We start from the raw sequence: 23,606 nt of genomic DNA on the forward strand, positions 1-23,606 counted from the left end.
CAATCAATGTCGACATCCACCTTAATCTAAGTTTACAGCTATGAAGGAGTAAATAAACACATTCCATTGACATGCAAAAATCCGGCATGCTGAGATGATAAATAGGCAGTTAGACTCGAAGAAACATCGAAATAACCGAGTTAAATTGTGTTCAGAGCGTACAAGAAGTGAATCCCACTACACATTGCAAGCACGCTGATTACTGTAAAACAAAATAAATAGTACAGAATTGAATCTAGAACAAATAGTTCAATTTATAAATGTGTGCAATGATGGAGTTACATGTGTCCTACATTTTGAAGACCCTTACTAAGGCGTTTTAAACTACACGTAAGTTTTTGGTGTTGCCTGTCCCTGGTTTGTTCCTTTCTTCGTTTTTGTACTAAATCTACATGATTTAGGCTTGTCCTTTAATTATATTATAATTAAGTGTTTTTATTTATGTTTTATTATGTATATGTGTTATAACAATCATATAAATTGAGTCAGTTCATGTATTAAGCTAATTTTTGTGAGCTAAATTGTGATATGTATTCTACACCCTCAGTGTAACCACTATGTAAACAGGAATAATAAAAATTTTAGAGTCCTGAGGATGACCACCAACAGTGGTCGAAACGTCGACTCGTGGTAGACAATAAACGTCTGCTTTTTTCTGGCCTAATCCAACCATTACCACTTAAGAAAATATAAAATAAAAGATTATTTGAAACAAAAATATCCTGTTTCACATTGTAATAAAATTTTAATTCTATAGGCAAATTAATATTTTTAGAAGGCCATTTATTCGCTAAACAGTTTGTTCTAACTTGTGATAAAATTGAATCATTTTCTATAGCTTTTGCAAATAAAACTTTTTTTTCTGCTGACATTGGAATGAACGATATACTACTACTATATACAGGGTGTCCGGAAAATACGTGTACAACGTTTGACGACAGACTCCTGACGTCAAAATATGTCGATCTAAGCCGACTTAGTTATATCCAAAATTGTCTCGTTTAGCCGGTAGAGGGCGTCAAAAATTTGTAAAAATATTGGTTTTTTACTAAATTACGTGAAAACCTGCTAATGGATTTTAATGAATTTTAGTATGTAAAATACTTCCGGTCACTCGACAAAAATATCTGGGTTGTCATAACGCCGTTCATATAAAAAATTAGGAGAAATGTTGACGTATTATATCACCTTTATAACACGTCCACTTATTTACAGCCGGTGACTATACTACTAGAAAACGTCATTTTATAGTATTAGTCTACATACTAAAATTCATTAAAATCGATTAGCAGGTTTTCACGTAATTTAGTAAAAAACCAATATTTTTACACATTTTTGACGCCCTCTACCGGCTAAACGAGACAATTTTGGATATAACTAAGTCGGCTTAGATCGACATATTTTGACGTCAGGAGTCTGTCGTCAAACGTTGTACACGTATTTTCCGGACACCCTGTATATACTTCTGAAATGAACGACTTAATGTGTCTGCCACAAACATTTGAGAACCAGGCAAATACTCAATTTTAATTTCATATTTCAGAAGTCGTAATAACATACGTTGTAAGCGGTTAGTCACTTTGTCTAAGTCCTTAGAAAAAATTGGAATTAAAGGCTTGTGATCTGTATGTACAAGTACCCTTCTGCCCTATACAAAAAAATGAAATTTTTCAAATGCAAAAAGAATGACCAAAAGCTCTTTTTCTATTTGTGCATAACGCTCTTCTGATTTATTAAGAGAACGAGAAGCAAAAGACACAGGATAGCCTTCTTGTAATAAAACACAACCCAAGCCCTTACTAGAAGCATCAGTTTGTATTATTAGATTTTTGTTTTCATCAAAAGCTTTCAGAATTGGCTTATTGGTTAATAGTGTTTTTAAAGTTGTGAGTTCATTTTGATGTTCAGTTGTCCAATTAAATATGACATTATTTTTTGTTAAGTTCCTCATATTATAAGTTAATTGAGAAAGGTTTGGTATAAATTTTGAAAAGAATTTGAATAAACCTAAGATTCTTAACAAATCTTTCTTACTTTCAGGAACTTCAATGGCTAACACTGCTTCAATATTTTTATTACTTGGTTGAATTCCATTACTTGAAATAATTTGACCAAGAAAATGCACTTCTGTTAATTTATACTGAAATTTACTGTAATTAAATTTAATTCCATAATTTAAAGCTCTTTCAAATACAGTACTTAAAGCAATATCATGTTCTTGTTCATTAGAACCACTTACTATTATGTCATGAAAGTATATGTCTACTCCAGGTATTCCTCCAAAAATTTCAGTATTCTTTTTCTGAAAAATTTCGGGAGCCGACGATATACCAAAGGGTAATCTATTAAATTTATATCGTCCAAAGGGGGTATTAAAGGTGCAATAATCTGAACTCTCTTTACTGAACTGAATTTGCCAAAACCCATCCTTCATATCAATTACTGTAAAAAGGGTTTTTCCTTCTAGTCTACTTAAAATGTCATCACACTTTGTTATAGTAAAATATTCTCGACAAATGTATTTATTAAGTGGCTTTGGATCTAGGCATAATCGAAGAGCACCATTTGGCTTTTCAACTATCATTAAGGAATTAACCCATTCTGTAGGGTAATCTACTTTAGATATTATGCCCTTACCTTCAATGGTTTTCAAAGACTCTTTTAAACGGTCCTGTAATGTCAATGGAACTCTTCTTTGCACCTGAACCACTGGAATTGCATTTTCCTTCAAGACTATATTAACAAATCCGAGCATTGTACCTAAACCTTCAAAAAGTTGAGTGTACTTTGCATACACTTCTTTTTTGTCGCTAGGTAAAGAAATATGTTCCAAATCTACTTTATCTAGTCTACATATCATGTTAAAATATAGACACTCATTCAAACCTAACAATGGTTCACAGTCCACATCAATGACAAGAAAATCTACATGTGTAACTAAACTCTTATATCTACAACTTAACTTAGCATGTCCTGTAGGCTTAGTATAAAAATTACCATATGAAACTATAGTTATGGGGGTCGGTCTAATAAGACTAGTATTCAATTTTAACTCTTAAAAATTTTATCTCTCTAGACTCAACTAAAATATACTCATATCAGCTACTTACAATGTTTTTAGTTGTTTTCAGCTTGTTTTCATAAACAAATATGTTGTCCTCCAAGTCCAGACTGTCATCAGCTGTTCCCTCGGCTGTCCCCAAAACAAGTGTATTAGTTGTGGTGTTGGTTACCTCCTGCACTTGACTCTCCAGCCTTTGATGGTCCTTATAACTGCTACTGCTACCAGGAGTGTTATTAGTTCTACCTCCATATCCTCCTTGATTACTTATTTGTTGTTCTGGTTGAGAAAAACTGTTTGCGTCACCATTTAGTTTATTATTGAACTGTTATGACCGACACATCTTAGTAAAATGGTTTTTCCTTTGACAATTGTTGCATGTTTTATTATATGCAGGACACTGTCCCCTTTGATGTTCATAACCACAGCGTGTGCACTTAAATTTAACCTTCACAATGTTGACTTCTTGTTCTTGTGAGCTAAGCATTTGAATATGTTGTTGTGATACTTCAATGCTTTTAATATATTCTTGTATCTTCACTAAGGTCATATCAGGTTATCTTATGAGTCTTTGTTGTATTTGTTTTTCCTTTAATGCCAAAAGCACTCTGTCTATTATCATTCGATCTGCATATGACTGTATACATTCTGGTTTTTCACATACAAAATTACAGAATGAAGCTTGTTTTTTAAGTTCTGTAATAAATGAATCAATATTTTGATCTTCTTGTTGAGTCAAATTATTAAATTTAAAGGATTCCATGGTGATATTCCTTTTTGGAAGAAAGTATTGATCAAATGCTGCCAACACATCATCCAATGTTGTGGTCTCATGTACTGGAAATGTATTATAGATATCCAGACCAGGATCACCAATTATGTGCAGTAATAAGGCAATTGTAGTGACACTAGAGTAGGTTAAGAAGTTGTTGTGGTAGAGTAATGAGTAGAAAAAGGCGGCAATAAATAATGTCTCTAATAGAAAAGTTAGTGTTTTAATGTAAAAAGTAAGAGCAGTTAAATTCACAGTGTATTGTCCGCACGGCAGAAGATCGAGAGCACTAAAGTATCTTGCCTGACCTAATCCGGGAAATTTCATTAAGACGGGTAGTTTTCCTGAAGTTCCCACATGTTTTGGCGACCGTGACAGGACTAGGCCGGTTATATTTGGTGTTTTTACTCTTCCGGTTCTTTTCTGTGGGACACTAATCGAAAGACATTAAGAGTTTTGCGAGTTTCACCCGGTGTGGTCGGTTTTTGAACCAGCTCGAACATTGTCCATTTGTGCATTGCCGTTTACTAATTTCGTGGAAGGATGGCTGATTTAGAAACCATTAAGAAACGCCGTAGAGTGGTCCGGGCTTCTTTTACTAAGGTAGCCAATGATTTGACAGCCCTTTTGCAACATTCCTCACCAGATGTTGAAGAGACTCATGTTGCAATGCAAATTTTAGAGGAAAAGTTCACTGAACTTAGAGATTTGAATGCTGAAATATTCAGTTTATTATTGGAACAAAATGTTATTGAAGCAGACTTGGAAGAAGAAACTGAAGGGTGCGATAACTACAGTAGAAGATTTAAGCAGCTGGGTATTAAAAGTGACAAAATATGGCGGTTAAAACAGCAAGCAGATCAAGTGTCAAGTAGTTCTTCAGTTCCAGATCAAGCAGGTAAGCGCAAATTTAAGTTGCCTGCAATTCAATTCAAAAAGTTTGATGGTAGTATTCGAGAATGGTTGTCCTTTTGGGCACAGTTTAAAAAAGTGGATGAGGATCCGAGTATTGACCTGGCGGATAAAGTAGAATACCTTGTACAAGCAACAGCGCCTGGTAGTAGGGCTAGGAATTTAGTAGACAGTTTTCCTGCTACTGCCGAAAATTATAAATTAATTATTGACAGTTTAAAATCACGATTTGGTCGTGAAGACCTTCAGATTGAGGTTTATGTTCGTGAACTGTTAAAATTAATCTTAAACAATGCTCTCTCGAAAAACCGAAGTGATATCTCTTGTTTATATGACAGTATTGAGAGCCAATTGAGGGCATTGGAAACCCTTGGCATTACATCTGACAAATATTCAGCAATACTATTCCCTCTAATTGAATCCTGTTTGCCTGAAGAGTTGTTAAGAGTTTGGCAGCGTAGTGCAGTAAGTTTTTGTGCTGGAGTTAGTAGAGGGGCCGTTTGTCAGGAACCAGATGATGCCAGTGGATCCAGTGGTACTGAAACTGTAGGGTCAAATACTACCTTGGAGCAGCGGTTGAAAGCCTTGATGCTTTTTTTGAGAAGTGAGGTGGAGAGTGAACAGCGCATATTATTGGCATCTGAGGGTTTTGGTCTACATAGTACAAAGTTAGTTGAAAAACCTGTAAGTACTATAGCTAAAAGTAAGTCACCTGGAACTAGGATTGCTACTGGAGCTGATTTGCTGAATAGTAACACCTCAGTTAATACTTTTGGAAAGTGTATTTTTTGTAAAGGGGCTCATGACAGTTCTGCCTGTCAAAAAGCCAGACATTTTCCTCTGGACAAGAAAAAGGAGCTAATTGCTCAAGAAAAAGCTTGTTTTAGGTGTTTACGAATAGGACATCAGTCACGAAGATGTTATGCTCGAATAAAGTGTTTAATTTGCAATAGGTTTCATTCTACTCTTCTTTGCCCAGAAGCAGCAGTAAATAAGCAAGGAAGAACATTGGAAGGTGCTCCTGAAAATTCTCAACCTAGAGAAACTCCAAGCAGCCGGACAAATACTGAGGTAAATGCTACTAATTACTCAGGTGTACATGTGTTTATGCAAACTTTGTGTCTGGATGTGGTTGGAACTCATGGAAGTCGGAGAATCCGAGCCCTTATTGATTCTGGGTCTCAAAGATCTTACATTTTAAGGAGTACAGCAGAGGAGTTAGATTTGTCCCCAAAAGATAAAGAGGTAATTGTGCATTGTCTGTTTGGCGGTGCCACATCAAAACAGTGTCACAATGTGTACAATATCTTGATTGCTAAAAAGGGGGTTTACAGTTGTGAAATTGAAGTTCTTGACCAACCAAGAATTTGTAACGATGTGGCACCACTGTTTTCTGGAGAATGGTCTGAAGAGCTTGATTCCTTAGGAATTCCTGTTAGTGACACCTCCACTTCGACTGTAATCGAGCTTCTAATTGGTGCCGATGTTGCTGGGAAACTTTATACAGGTCGACGTCACCAGTTGCATTGCGGGTTGGTAGCATTAGAAACCTTATTTGGTTGGACGTTGATGGGAAAGATTCCCGTGTCTGAAACGGACAGAGTGAGCATGTCTACATTGAGCTTGTTTGCTGGTGATATCAGTGGATTATGGGACCTGGACGTTTTAGGTATCACTGATCCATGCAAGACTGATACCAGAAAGGAAATAGAAGCTGCTGCCTTGGACCATTTTATGAGTTCAGTTAAAATTAATAATGAGGGACGATACGAAGTGAAGTTGCCTTTTTTGGAGAACCACCTTGCCATTCCCAGTAATTTCGAACTGGCTAGGATTCGTCTAGGACGTGTATTGAAAAATTTAGACTCTAGTAATCTGAGAAAAGAATATGATGAAGTTTTTAACGGGTGGCTCCATGATGGGATTATCGAGAAAGTTGCTGGTGAAATGAATTCTGACCGGGGGCACTATTTACCACACAGGCCCGTGGTTAAGCTTTCCTCTGCCACCACAAAAATTCGACCAGTGTTTGACGCTGGCGCCAAACAAAAAGGTGCTCCATCCTTGAATCAATGCTTGGAAAAGGGTCCAAATTTGATTGAGGAAATTCCGGATATTTTGATAAAGTTTAGGCAAAAAAGAATAGGTGTGATTTCTGATATTCGAAAAGCTTTTTTGCAAATATCTGTGGATCCTGCTGACCGGAATTTTTTAAGATTTCTATGGATTGATCAAGATGGAAACGAAATTATCTACAGACATAGGAGGGTTGTTTTTGGGGTTAGCAGCAGTCCGTTTCTTCTGGGTGCAACTATAAGTTATCATCTGAGTGAAGCTAAAAAGTTGTGCCAACTTGAAGGCGATTCCTCAAGACTGAGGCTGGGTTACTCTTTAGATACTGTATGTCAATTGTCAAAAAGTTTTTATGTGGACAATTGCGTAACCAGTCTTAGTGATGAAGAGAGTCTGAGTAGATTTATCAAGGAGTCGTCGGTTCTAATGGCTCAAGGGCGCTTTGATTTAACAGGGTGGGAGAGAACTCAGTATGTGGGTGCTGACAACGTGGATGTACCTGTCCTTGGTTTAACCTGGAACATTAGACGAGACACCTTATCTATAAAAGAGTCCATTGGTTTATATAAGGAAGCAGAAGAGCAGGTTGTGACTAAGAGAGTTATTTTGTCAGTTGCCAATCAACTTTTTGACCCGATCGGTTTCACAAGTCCTACAACTTTATTGCCTAAATTGCTTTTGCAGAGAACTTGGGAGAAACGATTGATGTGGGATTCACCGGTTGATGCAGACACTCAGAGGGAGTTCTGCAAATGGAAAAATGAGTTACACGAGCTTCGAAATATAGAAATCCCTAGATGGATAAACGCTGACTGCGACGGTAGCTCCTCTCTACATGTTTTTTGTGATGCGAGCAATAAGGCGTACGCTACTGCTATGTTTTTAAGGATGGAACGAGGAAGCGATGTAGCAGTGCACCTCTTAGCTGCCAAAGCAAGAGTTGCACCCCTTAAGCCGATATATCGGGCTGTGCATCTTGAACTTGTCAGTTCTTTATCCTCGCAATGTTTTCTGCGGGCACTCAGGCGATTTGTAGCGCGGCGAGGGAGACCCAAAACCATCTATAGCGACAACGGGACCAATTTTGTTGGTGCGGAAAACTTATTTAAGCAACTTGATTGGACTGAAATTTTGGAATACTCAACCGTAGAGAGGATAAAGTGGAATTTTAACCCTCCAACTGCTGCTTGGTGGGGTGGTTTTTGGGAAAGGCTAGTGGGCATCCTCAAGCAGTTACTCCGCAAAGTGTTGGGTCGAGCGTCACTTGAATACGAGGAGTTGTTAACTCTTATATGTGACTGTGAATGTATCATGAACAATCGTCCTCTAACTTACATGTCAAATGACGCTAGCGAATTGATGACTTTGACACCCATGATGTTCTTAAAGGAGCTTAAGGAAGACGGAGTACCAGATTGCGACATGGTGGACCGACAATCGTTTTCCAGGAAGGTGGTTCGACTGCAGTCGTTACGAGAAAATCTTCGTCGCCGTTTTCGAAATGAGTATTTGGGACAACTGAAGCTACTACGTCACAGCAAGACTTCGAGAACGATACAAGTGGGCGAGGTTGTTCTGATTGGTAACGACCACGACAAAAGACTACAGTGGCCTATTGGACGTGTGGACGAGTTGTATCCAGGGAAAGACGGACGCGTCCGATTGGTTCGAGTGTCCACTGCGACGGGGCAGTTGTTGCGGCCCATCCAGCGGGTGTACCCCCTGGAAGACAGATGTGATTTGGAGAGTAATGGAGAAGCACCAGATCGAGTGACACCAATGGTCGAGATTTGTAAAGAAACCACTGATGGCGAAACCGCGAACGGGAGTGATAAGAGCAGAGCACCCGAATCCGTCAGTGATTGTGAGAGCGCGAACGGGAGTGCTGAAAGCAGAGTACCCGAGCGTATTAGTGGCTGTGAGAATGTAAGCGGAGGTGATAAAAGCAAAGTTACAAAAACCACTCGTAGTGGTCGGAATGTGAAAGTTCCGGCTAGATTCTTGAAAGACTGAATTAGTTTAAATTTTAGAAAATGTTATTTTTAGTATAGTATTAAGTTGTTGAGAAAAAGTAGGATCAAAGTTTCTCAAGGTGGGAGGATGTAGTGACACTAGAGTAGGTTAAGAAGTTGTTGTGGTAGAGTAATGAGTAGAAAAAGGCGGCAATAAATAATGTCTCTAATAGAAAAGTTAGTGTTTTAATGTAAAAAGTAAGAGCAGTTAAATTCACAGTGTATTGTCCGCACGGCAGAAGATCGAGAGCACTAAAGTATCTTGCCTGACCTAATCCGGGAAATTTCATTAAGACGGGTAGTTTTCCTGAAGTTCCCACAGCAATTTTTATATCTTCACTCTTATTACAGTTTTCTGATGCCTTCATAAATATATCAAATGTTTGTCTCCACTTCTGCCATTGACCTGTTTGATTTATGTCAAATGGTTCTGGGGGTCTACACTCCATTTTTAAGGGTGAATATTTCTCCTCTAAGTTGTCCTCTTAACTGTTATGTTTTCTCTAAAAACTACACTTCTGACACCATGTTCTGTTTGAGTTCTTTTGTAATTAAAATCTACTTAGTTTTTGTACTTTTTATTTAAGTTTTAACTTCCTTTTTTAGGTTTCTTTAATATCAAACACGTGGCTCTCTATGTGGGCCTATCTTTCTTAACATCCCGTCTTAAAACTAGGTTATGTTCTAAATCTGTAACTGTCAACTACAAACTACAACTCTTCATAACCCTTTCACTGCGGGAACCGTATAAAGCCGCATAAGAAAGTGACATCCGAGGTACGGGAACCGTGTATACACGCAATGGTTTCCGGAGGGGTTTACTGCTATTACCGGTCGCGTACGTCCAATGATAGATTTCTACATGTATGTTGTTGCTTTTTGTTGCTGCTAGATGGCGACAGACGTTATGTAATTTTTTGCTGTCACAACTGCGGGAACCGTTTGGAGACGTTCAATCTCGTCCTGACTTGTCAGTGGTGTAGGTATATAAAAAGTAGTCGTACTTTTAGTCGCTTCGCCCTAGTGTTTTTTTAATCCCCGTTCTTATTCTCTGTGTTTTTTGTTTTGCTGTGTACAAATTAGAGGTAAGTAGTAATTTCTTTATAATATTTGTTAATTTAGATAATTTGTTGTTTTCTTCGTTTCCGCTTCATATGTTATGTTTATTATTTGTTTACTATTTTTTCACACTTAGATGTCGGGAAGAAAAAAACCTTTGACCGAAACAGAGCTGTTAGAAATGCTTTTGGATAGCGATGAGGAAATGATCGATGGGCCTGAAATAGAGTCTGACAGTGATGACGAAGATGGCGTGGAAATTATTACAATAGAAACTGAAGCAGACGTTGAGGCACCTGCAGAAGAAAACGGAGAGAAAGCGGAAGATAATTCAGCGGGTAAGAAATGTCGCCATTATGACGTTCCGTGTAATAAAATTTTAAAATTATATATTATAATTTACTTTAAGATGTATTTCAACCGAGTAAAATACCAAAGTTAAATGAAGAGTTTGCTTGGAATAACCAGGAGTTTAAACCTATTATTCATGTCTATAATGCGGCTCACTCCGAATTGAAAAACGCCGTTGATCCTGATGTTACTCCCATGACATGTTTCAAGCAATTTTTTTCTGCAGATTTATTAGAACACATCGTAAACGAGACAAATCGCTACGCAAATATATCATTCCAAATTTCACCAAGCACATCGCGTCAGGCCAAGTGGAAATGTGTTAATTGTGATGAATTTTACACATTTCTCGCAGTTTCAATGTTAATGGTACATGCAAAAAAAAGGAAAATTACTGACTATTGGTCGACTAATCCTTTAATTGAGACACCTATTTTTTCTCAAATAATGCCGCGTGACAGATATCTTCTTATTTTACGTAATATGCATTTTTCTAATAACGATGATCAGAAAAACTCCAACGATCGTCTTTTTAAAATTAGGTATGTCGTTGATCATTTGAGGTCTGCTTTCAAACAAAATTTGCACCCATTTCAAAATCTGTGTATAGATGAGAGCTTGATGCTGTTCAAGGGACGTATAGGATATAAACAATATATTCCATCAAAGAGACACCGATTTGGAATTAAATTTTATGTTTTGTGTGACTGCAAAACCGGATATTCTTTAGATTTTATTATCTATACTGGATCTTCCACTAACATTCAAGAATTTGAAGGAAATGTTGGAGTTGGGAGGAACATAGTATTGACCCTTATAGAGCCATATATGTATAATGGTCATCATATCTTCCTGGATAATTGGTACACAAGCCCCACACTGTTCTCCATTCTACATCAAAATGAAATAAATTCCTGTGGAACGGTTAAAGCAAATAGAATACACATGCCCCCACTCAAAAAAAAATTGGAAACTGGTCAAATAGAACATGCTTCTACAGATAAGATGTTAGCATTGAAATGGAAGGACAAACGGGAGGTCATAATGCTAACGACTATGCACTCTGCACAAATTACAACCTTTCAAAACAAAAGGGGTCAGGAAGTAAAAAAACCTGTGTGTATTCGGGAATATAACATGAACATGGGTGCGGTTGATAGATGCGATATGCTCTATAGTTCTACCGAAACTGTCAGAAAATCAATAAAATGTTATAAGAAGATTTTTTTTCATTTGTTGGATATGTCAATATTAAATGCACATGCAATATATATGTTAAAAACAGGGAATACGTTGCCCTTGATTGATTTTCAATTGCAACTTGTCAAAGAACTGATTGAAGAGCACAAAAAAGGAAAAACTCGTCAAGGTGGAAGCACTAGTGGTGACGATTATCCACTGCGCCTCATATACAAACACTTTCCATCTGTGACAAACCAGCGAAATGACCAAAACCGACTTGTTCCCAAACGTTGCGTGGTATGTTGCAAGAACAAAAAGCGAAAGGAAACCACGTATAAATGTTCAAAATGCAATGTTGCGCTTTGTGTTGTTCCATGTTTTGAACAATATCATACTTTAAAAAGATATTAAATTAAAATATATGTTTTTCATTGGTAATGTTTGAATTTGTAACTTTTGTGAAGCACACAAATAAATAAGATTTTTTTTGTCGCTATAATATATTTTCGCTATAAAATTTGTTTTTTTGTCGTGTTTGTATGTTAAGTTGTGTAAATAAATAATGAAATTAAAATTACCAGAGTTACATTTTTTTTAAAATAAAACAATAAAAAGTAGGTACGCCTCTGTCTAAGTGCGCCGCAAAACGTTCAGGTGCCCAAACCGCGGGAGACGCATACAGTCGCAGAGCTCCGCGGCAACCGTACATGGCAGTAGACGACGATTTCACGCGCCGCAGCGAAAGTATCTAACATACATATAACATATAACACACATTGTGTAGTGTTTTTTTAGGTTATTGGATAGGAAATTTAGTGAGGATTCAAAAAATGTGCTTAAAACACTAATTTTCTCACTACAAGTCGGTTTTACAGGTGATTTTGTTCCTGACTGTCCTTTCAAACTATGTTTCTGGCAGTTCAAACTTTGACACCGCTTTTCTTCCTGACTGTACCTCTTTTTGTAGTGTTTTTAATGTCATTCCATAGGAAATTTAGTGAGAATTCCAAAAATGTACTTAAAACATTCATTTTCCCACTCCAAGTGTGTTTTACACGCGATTTTGTCCCTGACTGTCCTTCCAAACAGTGTTTCTGGCAGTTCAAACTTTGACACCGGTTTCTCCCTGATTGTATCAAATTGTGTAGTGTTTTTTTAGGTTATTGGATAGGAAATTTAGTGAGAATTCCAAAAATGTGCTTAAAACACCAATTTTTCCACTACAAGTAGGTTTTACACGCGATTTTGTCCCTGACTGTCCTTTCAAACTGTGTTTCTGGCAGTTCAAATTTTTACACCGCTTTTCTTCCTGACTGTACCAAATTGTGTAGCGCTTTTAATGTCATTGGATAAGAAATTTAGTGAGGATTCCAAAAATGTGCTTAAAACACTCATTTTCCCACTCCAAGTGGGTTTTACACGCGATTTTCTCCCTGACTGTCCTTTCAAACTGTGTTTCTGGCAGTTCAAACATTGACACCGCTTTTCATCCTGATTGTACCAAATTGTGTAGTGTTTTTTAGGTTATTGGATAGGAAATTTACTGAGGATTCCAAAAATGTGCTTAAAACACTCATTTTCCCACTCCAAGTGGGTTTTACACTCGATTTTGTTCCTGACTGTCCTTTTAAACAGTGTTTCTGGCAGTTCAAACTTTGACACCGCTTTTCTTCCTGACTGTACCTCTTTTTGTAGCGTTTTTAATGTCATTGGATAGGAAATTTAGTGAGGATTCCAAAAATGTGCTTAAAACACTCATTTTCCCACTCCAAGTGGGTTTTACACACGATTTTGTTCCTGACTGTCCTTTCAAACAGTGTTTCTGGCAGTTCAAATTTTGACACCGCTTTTCTTTCTGACTGCACTTCTATTTGTAGCGTTTTTAATGTCATTGGATAGGAAATTTAGTGAGGATTCCAAAAATGTGCTTAAAACACTCATTTTCCCACTCCAAGTGGGTTTTACACACGATTTTGTTCCTGACTGTCCTTTCAAACAGTGTTTCTGGCAGTTCAAATTTTGACACCGCTTTTCTTTCTGACTGCACTTCTATTTGTAGTGTTTTCAATGTCATTGGATAAGAAATTTAGCGAGGATTCCAAAAATGTGCTTAAAACACTCATTTTCCCACTCCAAGTGGGTTTTACACGCGATTTTGTCCCTGACTGTCCTTTCAAACTGTGTTTCTGGCAGTTCAAACTTTGACACCGCTTTTCTTCCTGACTGTACCTCTTTTTGTAGCGTTTTTAATGTCATTGGATAGGAAATTTAGTGAGGATTCCAAAAATGTGCTTAAAACACTAATTTTCCCACTCCAAGTGGGTTTTACACGCGATTTTGTCCTTGACTGTTCTTTCAAACTGCGTTTCTGGCAGATCAAATTTTGACACCGCTTTTCTTCCTGACTGTACCAAATTGTGTAGCGTTTTTAATGTCATTGGATAAGAAATTTAGTGAGGATTCCAAAAATGAGCTTAAAACACCAATTTTCCCACCACAAGTGGGTTTTACACGCGATTTTGTTCCTGACTGTCCTTTCAAACTGTGTTTCTGGCAGTTCAAACTTTGACACCTGACTGTACCACATTGTGTAGTGTTTTTTTAGGTTATTGGATAGGAAATTTAGTGAGGATTCCAAAAATGTTTTATTTATTTATTTATTTATTTAGGTACACTTTACAAACACCCTAGGGGGTACTTACAAGTAAAGGAACAGTTGAGCTAAAACAGTAGCTCATAAGGTAACAAAATAGCTTTCAAATCGCTTAAGGTAACAAACAGAATATCTGGTATCACATTAGTAGAGATCAGCTCATTGCACTGTAAAGTCATATCGCTGAGGGGTGAAGCCACAGACCTATTATCAACATAGAAAAGGCTGGGGGATAAAATTCTTAAATTAACTTTAGGAACTTTGAAGTTTATATAATTAATCAGATCACAGCCAGAATATTTAGTGTTATTTACAATGTGGTAGATGAAGAGAACAGCCTGAGTTTTCCTCCTAGCACCAAGAGCAGTCAAGTCAAAAGTGACAAGCATGCTACTGTACGACACTTTAAAAGGATACACATTGTTTTGTTTTACATATAAATAGCGCAAGAACCTTTTTTGAACCTTCTCAATTTCATTGCTATTAGAAAAATCAGCTGGTGACCAAACATTAGAGGCATATTCAAGATGTGGCCTGACCAGTGCAGTATAGAGCTTGATGATTGTATCGATGTTGAAATCTTTGGTATTACGTATGACAAAACCCAGTAATTTAAACGCCTTGTTTATTATATAGTCATAATGGTTATTGAAAGCAAAATTACTTTGAAATTTAACTCCCAAATCCTTGACCTCATTGCATCTTTCCAATTTAGAACCTGCTATATAGTAATCTCCAGTTACCAACGTACGCCTCCTGCTGTATGTGACAATGAAACATTTTTTTAATATTCAGTGTCATATTATTGTTATAAAACCATGCAGCGACCTCATCCAAGTCACCCTGGAGAATGCTACAATCAGCATCGTTGCCTATCTGTCTAAAAATCTGAAAGTCGTCAGCAAATAACAAGCCGGTAGAGCCTTGCAGGCAATTCGGTAAGTCATTAATAAAAATCAGAAAAAGTAAAGGCCCCAGGATACTCCCCTGTGGTACCCCAGAAGTTGCAACATAATAATCGGACAATGAGAAGCCCACTTTAACAGTCTGCACACGTCCAAGCAGGTAGGAACTCATGAGCCTCAGCACTCCACCAGAGAACCCCGCCTCCTCAAGCTTACGTAGTAGTACACAGTGATCGACCTTATCAAAAGCCTTTGCACAATCTGTATAGATGACATCTAATTGCTGTTTATCACGCAAGGCATCTGCCACATGCTCAGAAAAAACGCACAGGTTGGTAACTGTTGATCTGTCAGGCAAAAAACCATGTTGATACTTCGACATGTCACAGCGCACATATGAATAGATGAAATTATAGATAATCATCTCAAATATCTTACTAAGAGAATTTAGTAAGCTGATAGGTCTGTAATTGCTCACATCCTCCGTGATTCCATTCTTAAAAATTGGTGCCACCACGCTTTCCTTAAGTCTACTTGGAAAAACGTTATACTTCAGTGATAAATTAAAGATATGCTTCAAGGGAGCTAATACAGCGTCTACACATCCCTTATAAATGTATGTAGGAACGCCATCTGACCCAGTACATTTTTTTGATTTCAGTGATCTAATACTATTGATAATATCATTATCTGACAACAAGGGAAATATGAAGCCCCCCCTGCTATCGAAAGTATTTATGTGTTTGACGGAGTTACCCACTTCATACACAGAACTGAAATGATGTGCAAAAGCCTGCGCAATGTCACGCTCATTTGTAAGCGTAACATTGTGAAAACGCATTTTCTCAGGAATGCCGCTATGTTGCTGTTTCTTTGACATAAATGACCAGAATGTTGTAGGATCTTTAGTTAAATTGTTTTCAATACTTTTTTTGTGGTCAAGATGTTCTAACCTAGTCTGATGTTTAACCTGACACCTCAGAGTTTTATAATAAATTTTATCAGCTTGACTAGCTCTATTCCCAACTAATAAATTATGTAAATGATTTTTCCTCCTTATCTTACGAACCAGATCAATGGAAAACCACGGTGGATACCGGCTTTCCCCATTAAAAGCTCCTAGGGCTCTTAGGGGTACTGATTCATCTAAACAGTTGTACATGTGTTCATAGAACATATTCAAACTATCATCAACATTGTCACAACACAGAACATCTGACCAATTGCAGTGGCCTAGTAATTGATACAGTAATAAAAAGTTACCCTTTGCAAAGTCATATTTATATGCCTTGTGATAAGTTTTAGATTTTGTGTCTCTAGAGAAGAGAGCCGAGACTTCAAGAGCTGGATGATAAGGGTCCTCATACAACAGAGGATTACTAGCCCTTCCAATTTTCAGCTTGACATTCGATAATACCAAGTCCAGGTACCTATTCATAGAGTTACCAACACTGTTCAGCTGCCCCAGATCATTGAGGTTCAAAAACTGTCGCAACAATCCATGCTTGTCACCCCGACCCAAATGAAAAAATGGCAGGTTAAAGTCCCCTATGATTAATACATTTTCTGATTTAATATTTAACAATTTGTCACTAAGGCTGCGTAAAAAGCCCTGAAATGTATCAACATTACAGTTAGGCACCATGTAAACTACACATAGATATAGAATATAGTTTTTAGATTGTATCCTAACCAAAATACTATCACTATCACAGTCAAATTCAATTTTTTCATAGGAGAATAAATTATGCTTAATAGCTATAAGTACCCCTCCACCTCTACTTAATTGTTGACACTGTCTGTCTTTCCTAAAGACTATATACCTATCATCAAAAAGCTCACCATTAGAAATGCCATCACAAAGCTATGTTTCAGTGAAAGCTACAATATCATAATTTTCTGCTAATACACTAAGATAAAGCGATTCAGTTTTAGTTCTGAGACCACGGACATTTTGATAGTAAATATTAAGAAGGGTTGAGCGAACAGGAACCATGCAATCTGAGATGTTATTATGTTGTACCTTTAATGATTGGGATCCAATTCCTGTGTTGGAGTCCTCTTCCTTGCAAAAAAACGAGAAACCAGAGCACCATTCGGCCAAACTTCTCTCTTCCAGGCATTGGCAAAATGTTCTTTCTTGATATTGACCTTAATAGAAGCATACAAATCTGGATGCTTGGACTGATGGGGTTCGCATGTCACTTCAGGAAAATTGGAAATGAGAATTTTTTTCAAATCCTCAGGCTTGGTTCCTGGGCTCAATCTAGATACATGTAGAGAGATATATTTAGGTACCGTTAGAATGTTGTTAGTATCGTCGCCGCCTACAAGAAACTGTCTGCCTCTCCTACGGTTTCCATGCATGGTTGGTAGATTAAAGTTATCGCTGATCTCAGAATCACCCAGCTCCTGAATGTTCTTCATTACTCGATGTTGTTGGGCTTGCAAAACTGCCGTATTTACGGCTGAATTCGGTATTTGTTGGGCACCCAAAGTGCTTCTCACTTGTTTATTTAGGTTGTTATTCGCTGCCGCTGACGCATAAGTGACATTTGGGGTGTTTCCGATGTTGCCACGTCTCGAAGATAACGATAAAGATGAAGCATCCCTAGCAGGGGCGCCAGAACTACTGAGCACCTGCGCGTGTGAGTGACCTTTTAGTCCTTGACCATTGTTGATGTTGACTTCTTGCCGAGAACAAACTGAGCTGGGATTATTAAGTTCTTTTTCGTAGCTGGCAAGAAGAGCCTTTTGTAGGCTAATTGAGTAATCTTTCTCATTTAATAGTTGATGTTTAAGGACTAACTCACGTTTCAAACACTGTACTTCTTTTTCAACAATATTTACTTCCCTTGATATACCCGAAGCAGCCATGATGGTTGTATTAACAAATTCCAGGCACTTCCGTTTGCACTCATCACAAAACCAGAATACATTCCCGACATCCACTAATAACTTTTGCCACGAGTCCTTAACACCTACGCAAATTAAGTGAAACTTTTTTCGGCACAATTTGCAGCCTATACACTTTGAATTAACAATAAAATTGTCCGAGCAGACTACACACACTTCGACATCGTCCGCCATGTTGATCTCTCCAAATGTGCTTAAAACAGTAACTTTCTCACTCCAAATGGGTTTTACACGCGATTTTGTCCCTGACTGTCCTTTCAAACTGTGTTTCTGGCAGTTCAAATTTTGACACCGCTTTTCTTCCTGACTGTACCAAATTCTGTAGTGTTTTTAAGGTCATTGGATAGGAAATTTAGTGAGGATTCGAAAAATGTGCATAAAACAGTCATTTTCTCACTCCAAATGGGTTTTACACACGATTTTGTCCCTGACTGTCCTTTCAAACTGTGTTTCTGGCAGTTCAAACTTTGACACCGCTTTTCTTCCTGACTGTACCACATTGTGTAGTGTTTTTTTAGGTTATTGGATACGAAATTTAGTGAGGATTCCAAAAATGTGCCTCAAACACCAATTTTCCCACTACAAGTGGGTTTTACACGCGATTTTGTCCCTGACTGTCCTTTCAAACTGTGTTTCTGGCAGTTCAAATTTTGACACCGCTTTTCTTCCTGACTGTATCAAATTCTGTAGTGTTTTTAATGTCATTGGATAGGATATTTAGTGAGGATTCTAAAAATGTGCTTAAAACCGTAATTTTCTTACTCCAAGTGGGTTTTACACCAGATTCAGTCGCTGACTGTCCTTTCAAACAGTGTTTCTGGCAGTTCAAACTTTGACACCGCTTTTCTTCCTGACTGTACCTCTTTTTGTAGGGTTTTTAATGTCATTGGATAGGAAATTTAATGAGGATTCTAAAAGTGTGCTTAAAACACTAATTTTCTCACTCCAAGTGGGTTTTACACGCGATTTTGTCCCTGACTGTCCTTTCAAACTGTGTTTCTGGCAGTTCAAATTGTGACACCGCTTTTCTTCCTGACTGTACCAAATTGTGTAGCGTTTTTAATGTCATTGGATAATAAATTTGGTGATGATTCCAAAAATGTGCTTAAAACACCAATTTTCCCACTACAAGGGGGTTTTACACGCGATTTTGTCTCTGACTGTCCTCTCAAACAGTGTTTCTGGCAGTTTAAATTATGACACCGCTTTTCTTAATGACTGTACCAAATTGAGTAGTGTTTTTTTGGTTATTGGAGTAGAAATTTAGTGAGGATTCCAAAAATGTGCTTAAAACACTAATTTTCCCACTCCAAGTGGGTTTTACACGCGATTTTGTCCCTGTCTGTCCTTCCCAACAGTGTTTCTGGCAGTTCAAATTTTGACACCGCTTTTCTTTCTGACTGTACCAAATTGTGTAGCGTTTTTAATGTCATTGGATAAGAAATTTAGTGAGGATTCCAAAAATGTGGTTAAAAGACCAATTTTCCCACTACGTGGGTTTTACACGCGATTTTCTCCCTGACTGTCCATTCAAACTCTGTTTCTGGCAGTTCAAATTTTGACACCGCTTTTCATCCTGATTGCACCTCTTTCTGTAGCGTTTTAATGTCATTGGATAAGAAATCTAGTGAGGATTCCAAAAATGTGCCTCAAACACCAATTTTCCCACTACAAGTGGGTTTTACACGCGATTTTCTCCCTGACTGTCCATTCAAACTCTGTTTCTGGCAGTTCAAATTTTGACACCGCTTTTCTTCCTGACTGTACCAAATTCTGTAGTGTTTTTAATGTCATTGGATAGGAAATTTAGTGAGGATTCCAAAAATGTGCTTAAAACAGTAATTTTCTTACTCCAAGTGGGTTTTACACGCGATTTTGTCGCTGACTGTCCTTTCAAACAGTGTTTCTGGCAGTTCAAACTTTGACACCGCTTTTCTTCCTGACTGTACCAAATTCTGTAGTCTTTTTAATGTCATTGGATAGGAAATTTAGTGAGGATTCCAAAGGTGTGCTTAAAACACTAATTTTCTCACTCCAAGTAAGTTTTACACGCGATTTTGTCCCTGACTGTCCTTTCAAACTGTGTTTCTGGCAGTTCAAATTTTGACACCGCTTTTCTTCCTGACTGTACCTCTTTTTGTAGGGTTTTTAATGTCATTGGATAGGAAATTTAATGAGGATTCCAAAGGTGTGCTTAAAACACTAATTTTCTCACTCCAAGTAAGTTTTACACGCGATTTTGTCCCTGACTGTCCTTTCAAACTGTGTTTCTGGCAGTTCAAATTTTGACACCGCTTTTCTTCCTGACTGTACCAAACTGTGTAGCGTTTTTAATGTCATTGGATAAGAAATTTAGTGAGGATTCCAAAAATGTGCTTAAAACACTCATTTTCCCACTCCAAGTGGGTTTTACACGCGATTTTCTCCCTGACTGTCCATTCAAACTCTGTTTCTGACAGTTCAAATTTTGACACCGCTTTTCTTCCTGACTGTACCAAATTCTGTAGTGTTTTTAATGTCATTGGATAGGAAATTTAGTGAGGATTCCAAAACTGTGCTTAAAACAGTAATTTTCTTACTCCAAGTGGGTTTTACACGCGATTTTGTCGCTGACTGTCCCTTCAAACAGTGTTTCTGGCAGTTCAAACTTCGACACCGCTTTTCTTCCTGACTGTACCTCTTTTTGTAGGGTTTTTAATGTCATTGGATAGGAAATTTAATGAGGATTCCAAAGGTGTGCTCAAAACACTAATTTTCTCACTCCAAGTAAGTTTTACACGCGATTTTGTCCCTGACTGTCCTTTCAAACTGTGTTTCTGGCAGTTCAAATTTTGACACCGCTTTTCTTCCTGACTGTACCAAACTGTGTAGCGTTTTTAATGTCATTGGATAAGAAATTTAGTGAGGATTCCAAAAATGTGCTTAAAACACTCATTTTCCCACTCCAAGTGGGTTTTACACGCGATTTAGTCCCTGACTGTCCTTTCAAACAGTGTTTCTGGCAGTTCAAATTATGACACCGCTTTTCTTAATATCTGTACCAAATTGAGTAGTGTTTTTTTAGGTTATTGGATAGGAAATTTGGTGAGGATTCCAAAAATGTGCTTAAAACACTAATTTTCTCACTACAAGTGCGTTTTACAGGCGATTTTGTACCTGACTGTCCTTTCAAACTGTGTTTCTGGCAGTTCAAATTTTGACACCGCTTTTCATTCATCGCTTTCAAAATGTGCTTAAACACCAATTTTTCCACTACGTGGGTTTTACACGCGATTTTCTCCCTGACTGTCCATTCAAACTCTGTTTCTGGCAGTTCAAATTTTGACACCGCTTTTGTTCCTGACTGTACCAAATTCTGTAGTGTTTTTAGTGTCATTGGATAGGAAATTTAGTGAGGATTCCAAAAATGTGCTTAAAACCGTAATTTTCTTACTCCAAGTGGGTTTTACACGCGATTTTGTCGCTGACTGTCCTTTCAAACAGTGTTTCTGGCAGTTCAAACTTTGACACCGCTTTTCTTCCTGACTGTACCTCTTTTTGTAGGGTTTTTAATGTCATTGGATAGGAAATTTAATGAGGATTTTAAAGGTGTGCTTAAAACACTAATTTTCTCACTCCAAGTGGGTTTTACACGCGATTTTGTCCCTGACTGGCCTTTCAAACTGTGTTTCTGGCAGTTCAAATTGTGACACCGCTTTTATTCCTGACTGTACCAAATTGTGTAGCGTTTTTAATGTCATTGGATAAGAAATTTAGTGAGGTTTCCAAAAATGTGCTTAAAACCGTAATTTTCTTACTCCAAGTGGGTTTTACACGCGATTTTGTCGCTGACTGTCCTTTCAAACAGTGTTTCTGGCAGTTCAAACTTTGACACCGCTTTTCATCCTGATTGTACCTCTTTTTGTAGGGTTTTTAATGTCATTGGATAAGAAATTTAGTGAGGATTCCAAAAATGTTCCTCAAACACCAATTTTCCCACTACAAGTGGGTTTTACACGCGATTTTGTCCCTGACTGTCCTTTCAAACTGTGTTTCTGGCAGTTCAAATTTTGACACAGCTTTTCTTCCTGACTGTACCAAATTGTGTAGCTTTTTTAATGTTATTGGATAAGAAATTTAGTGAGGATTCCAAAAATGTGCTTAAAACAGTAATTTTCTCACTCCAAGTGGGTTTTACACGCGATTTTGTCGCTGACTGTCCTTTCAAACAGTGTTTCTGGCAGTTCAAATTTTGACACCGCTTTTCTTCCTGACTGTACCTCTTTTTGTAGGGTTTTTAATGTCATTGGATAAGAAATTTAGTGAGGATTCCAAAAATGTGCTTAAAACAGTAATTTTCTCACTCCAAGTGGGTTTTACACGCGATTTTGTCGCTGACTGTCCTTTCAAACTGTGTTTCTGGCAGTTCAAATTTTGACACAGCTTTTCTTCCTGACTGTACCAAATTGTGTAGCTTTTTTAATGTCATTGGATAAGAAACTTAGTGAGGATTCCAAAAATGTTCCTCAAACACCAATTTTCCCACTAGAAGTGGGTTTTACACGCGATTTTGTCCCTGACTGTCCTTTCAAACTGTGTTTCTAGAAGTTCAAATTTTGACACAGCTTTTCTTCCTGACTGTACCAAATTGTGTAGCGTTTTTAATGACATTGGATAGGAAATTTAGTGAGGATTCCAAAAATGTGTTTAAAACACCAATTTTCCCACTACAAGGGGGTTTTACACGCGATTTTGTCCCTGACTGTCCTTTCAAACTGTGTTTCTGGCAGTTCAAATTTTGACACAGCTTTTCTTCCTGACTGTACCAAATTGTGTAGCTTTTTTAATGTCATTGGATAAGAAACTTAGTGAGGATTCCAAAAATGTTTCTCAAACACCAATTTTCCCACTACAAGGGGGTTTTACACGCGATTTTGTCCCTGACTGTCCTTTCAAACTGTGTTTCTGGCAGTTCAAATTTTGACACCGCTTTTCTTCCTGACTGTACCTTTTTTTGTAGCGTTTTTAAGGTCATTGGATAAGAAATTTAGTGAGGATTCCAAAAATGTGCCTCAAACACCAATTTTCCCACTACAAGTGGGTTTTACACGCGATTTTGTCCCTGACTGTCCTTTCAAACTGTGTTTCTAGAAGTTCAAATTTTGACACAGCTTTTCTTCCTGACTGTACCAAATTGTGTAGCGTTTTTAATGAAATTGGATAGGAAATTTAGTGAGGATTCCAAAAATGTGCTTAAAACACCAATTTTCCCACTACAAGGGGGTTTTACACGCGATTTTGTCCCTGACTGTCCTTTCAAACTGTGTTTCTGGCAGTTCAAATTTTGACACCGCTTTTCTTCCTGACTGTACCAAATTCTGTAGTGTTTTTAATGTCATTGGATAGGAAATTTAGTGAGGATTCCAAAAATGTGCTTAAAACACCAATTTTCCCACTACAAGGGGGTTTTACACGCGATTTAGTCCCTGACTGTCCTTTCAAACAGTGTTTCTGGCAGTTCAAATTATGACACCGCTTTTCTTAATGACTGTACCAAACTGAGTAGTGTTTTTTTGGTTATTGGAGAAGAAATTTAGTGAGGATTCCAAAAATGTGCTTAAAACACCAATTTTCCCACTACAAGTGGGTTTTACACGCGATTTTGTACCTGACTGCCCTTTCAAACTGTGTTTCTGGCAGTTCAAATTTTGACACCGCTTTTCATCCTGAT

At 37.6% G+C, this 23,606-nt stretch overlaps 2 protein-coding genes across 2 annotated transcripts; one reads left to right on the forward strand and one right to left on the reverse strand.

Moving 5' to 3' along the window:
* The first annotated feature begins 4,376 nt into the window (after window positions 1-4,376).
* Window positions 4,377-8,831, forward strand: LOC145727859 (uncharacterized). Its single transcript, XM_081977700.1, has one exon. It carries the CDS (start codon window positions 4,377-4,379, stop codon window positions 8,829-8,831), a length of 4,455 nt encoding a protein of 1,484 aa, XP_081833826.1.
* Window positions 8,832-14,063: 5,232 nt separating this feature from the next.
* On the reverse strand, window positions 14,064-18,070 carry LOC145727860 (uncharacterized). Its single transcript, XM_081977701.1, has 2 exons — window positions 17,312-18,070; window positions 14,064-17,246 (listed from the first exon to the last, which is right to left on the reverse strand). Exons 1-2 carry the CDS (start codon window positions 18,068-18,070, stop codon window positions 17,223-17,225), a joined length of 783 nt encoding a protein of 260 aa, XP_081833827.1. The 3' UTR covers window positions 14,064-17,222.
* Between the last annotated feature and the right edge of the window lie 5,536 nt (window positions 18,071-23,606).

The sequence above is a fragment of the Ips typographus genome, linkage group LG4 (genome assembly GCF_016097725.1).
Source record: "Ips typographus isolate SLU linkage group LG4, UJ_Ityp_2.0, whole genome shotgun sequence".
Classification (NCBI taxonomy): Eukaryota; Metazoa; Arthropoda; class Insecta; order Coleoptera; family Curculionidae; genus Ips; species Ips typographus.

Bases quoted from the DNA above. Each gene is read 5' to 3' on its own strand.
- LOC145727860 (XM_081977701.1), bottom strand. From the start codon at position 18,070: ATGGCGGACGATGTCGAAGTGTGTGTAGTCTGCTCGGACAATTTTATT. The intron at 17,247-17,311 runs GTAGGCGGCGAC...ACATGTATCTAG, and splicing joins GGAGAGGCAGACAGTTTCTT to ATTGAGCCCAGGAACCAAGC.
- LOC145727859 (XM_081977700.1), top strand. From the start codon at position 4,377: ATGGCTGATTTAGAAACCATTAAGAAACGCCGTAGAGTGGTCCGGGCT.